General features: G+C 46.4%; 1 protein-coding gene across 1 annotated transcript; it reads right to left on the reverse strand.

The window, feature by feature from the left end:
* Window positions 1–1,250: 1,250 nt before the first annotated feature.
* LOC122698384 (ferritin heavy chain-like) lies at window positions 1,251–2,177 on the reverse strand. Its single transcript, XM_043909331.1, has one exon. It carries the CDS (start codon window positions 1,971–1,973, stop codon window positions 1,428–1,430), a length of 546 nt encoding a protein of 181 aa, XP_043765266.1. The 5' UTR covers window positions 1,974–2,177; the 3' UTR covers window positions 1,251–1,427.
* Window positions 2,178–2,420: the final 243 nt, after the last annotated feature.

Genomic DNA, 2,420 nt, shown 5'->3' on the forward strand with positions numbered 1-2,420 from the left:
AACTCCTCCTTTTCACCTGAATGCCTCCCGACATACAATGGTGGGACGAGCTTCAGATAACTGGTACAGACACTCCTGTTCAAAAAGAAGAAAAGATAGGAGGCACAGAAGAGTTGGAGTTCCATAAGAGTCCTAAAAATCCTTCTAGACACGTGTTAGAAGTGCCCTGATTAGGGCTCAATCCTACTCCTGCCTGGGAATGATTCTCCATGGCTTTTGACTTTACCCCTTGGGCTCTTGATTCTACTCTCTGAGTTATCCGTCCTCTTCCATGAAAAGAAACTCATGTTTGCAGCTGTGTAGTTTGTCAGTCTGCTTCCTGTCATTAGAACTTCAGGGTCCACAGTCCAGAACCTTATCATCTAAAACAGGCCCAGGAGTGGATGAGGTTCCTAGGGTGTGTGTGTGTGTGTGTATGTGTGTGTGTGTGTGTGTTTGTGTGTGTCCACTAGTTGCTCAAAGCGCACGCACGCACACACACACACACACACACACCCCTAAGAACCTCATCCATTCCTGGGCCTGTTTTAGATGATAAGATTTTGGACTTTGAGCTGATGATATAATGAGTTAAGAGTTTGGGGCAACTTGGGAGGAAGTGAACGTATTTTGCATTTAAGAGAGACATAAATCACTAGGCGATAAAGGACAGAATATGATATCCTGCCTTAAAGATGGCCCTGATTGCCCCCTCTTGATATTCATGACCTACACAAATAGTCCTCTCCATAACTAATAGGCTATGTTGGAAATGATTTTAGACATTAAATTCATGTCTGAATTTAGACATTATAGACATTGCAGGCACTTCCCTGAAATTTCAGTGGTTAAGACTATGCTCCCAATGCAGCGGGCATGGTTCCATCCCTGGTTGGGGAACTAATATCCTGCAAGCATGTAGTGGAGCCAAAAAAAGAAAAAAAAAAAAAAAAAAAACAGTATCTTTCACTTTGTCCCCTATTGGATTGTTTGCTTTGGGATAATTTATCTGCCATATCATGAAGACATTCAAGCAACCCAACAGAAAATGGCAAGGCTTCCTGACAACAGCCATGTGAAGGAGCCATCTTGGAAGCAAATCCTACACTTCTAGTCAAGTCTTCAAATGATTACAGCTCCAGCCAACATTTCACTGAAATCTCTTGAGATACCCTGAGTTGAACCACTCAGTTAAGCCACTCCTATAATCCTGGCTCAGGAATAAGTGAAGTAATAATTGTTCATTGTTTTAAGCTGCTACATTTTGAGGGTTTTTTTTTTTTTGGGTACCAAATTACTTTATTTGAAGGAATGGTACTACTAAAGAAAGAACTTAAGTAGATGTTTTGTTACAACTTATAGAAAAGGTGGAGGTAACCCAAATATGCATGCACCGCCTTGGTGACCAGAGGAGTCACCCCTGTGGCTGTGGGAAGCCAGCCAGAGGCTTAGCTCTCACTGTGTCCCAGGGTGTGCTTGTCAAAGAGGTACTCTGCCATGCCAGATCCAGGGGCCCCCATCTTGCGCAGGTTGGTTACATGGTCACCCAACTCTTTGATGGCTTCCCCCTGCTCATTCAGGTAATGAGTCTCAATGAAATCACACAGATGGGGATCATTTTTTTCAGTGGCCAGTTTGTGCAGTTCCAGTAGTGATTGATTCACACTTCTTTCCAAGCACAGCGCACATTCCATTGCATTCAGCCCATTCTCCCAGTCATCACGGTCTGGTTTCTTGATATCCTGAAGGAAGATTCGGCCGCCTCGCTGGTTCTGCAGCTTCATTAGTCTCTCAGCATGTTCCCTCTCCTCATGAGATTGGTGAAGAAAGTACTTGGCAAAGTTCTTCAAAGCCACATCATCGCGGTCAAAATAGTAGGACATGGACAGGTACACAAAGGAGGCGTAGAGCTCCAGGTGGATCTGGCGGTTGACGGCGGCCTCCGAGTCCTGGTGGTAGTTCTGGCGCACCTGCGAGGGGGATGCGGTCGTCATGGCGGGCGGATGAGAAGGGGCGGCGGCGGCGACGGCTGCGCTGCGCTGGAGCGGCGGCGGGGACCTTGGGCCGGTCGGAGGGTGTTGTCAAGTGGGGACGAGGGCTGGCTCTGAGTAGCCTGCCGGGGCTAGCGGGGGACGAGCAGCCGGGTTCCGTTCAAGCACTGTTGAAGCAGGAAACCGCGGCGACTCTCCGCGAAGACTGTGTGATTTTGAGGTATTTTTATGCAGTAATGGATTATAGTTTATGGACTATAATAAGTTTCTGTCTCTACATACTCCCAAAGTTTCCAGTTCCTATGGAATCAGACCATTCTGATTTCTGTGCAGAGGGATACAGATGGTCCATCTTGTGAGTCTTGCCATATTCCATCTCCAGAATTTTATGAAGTCCCTTTTTAAGAATTCCACAACTTCTGTCTCTAAGACCCTCTCACCACAGGACTC

This window comes from Cervus elaphus, chromosome 1 (assembly GCF_910594005.1).
Source record: "Cervus elaphus chromosome 1, mCerEla1.1, whole genome shotgun sequence".
Taxonomy (NCBI): Eukaryota; Metazoa; Chordata; class Mammalia; order Artiodactyla; family Cervidae; genus Cervus; species Cervus elaphus.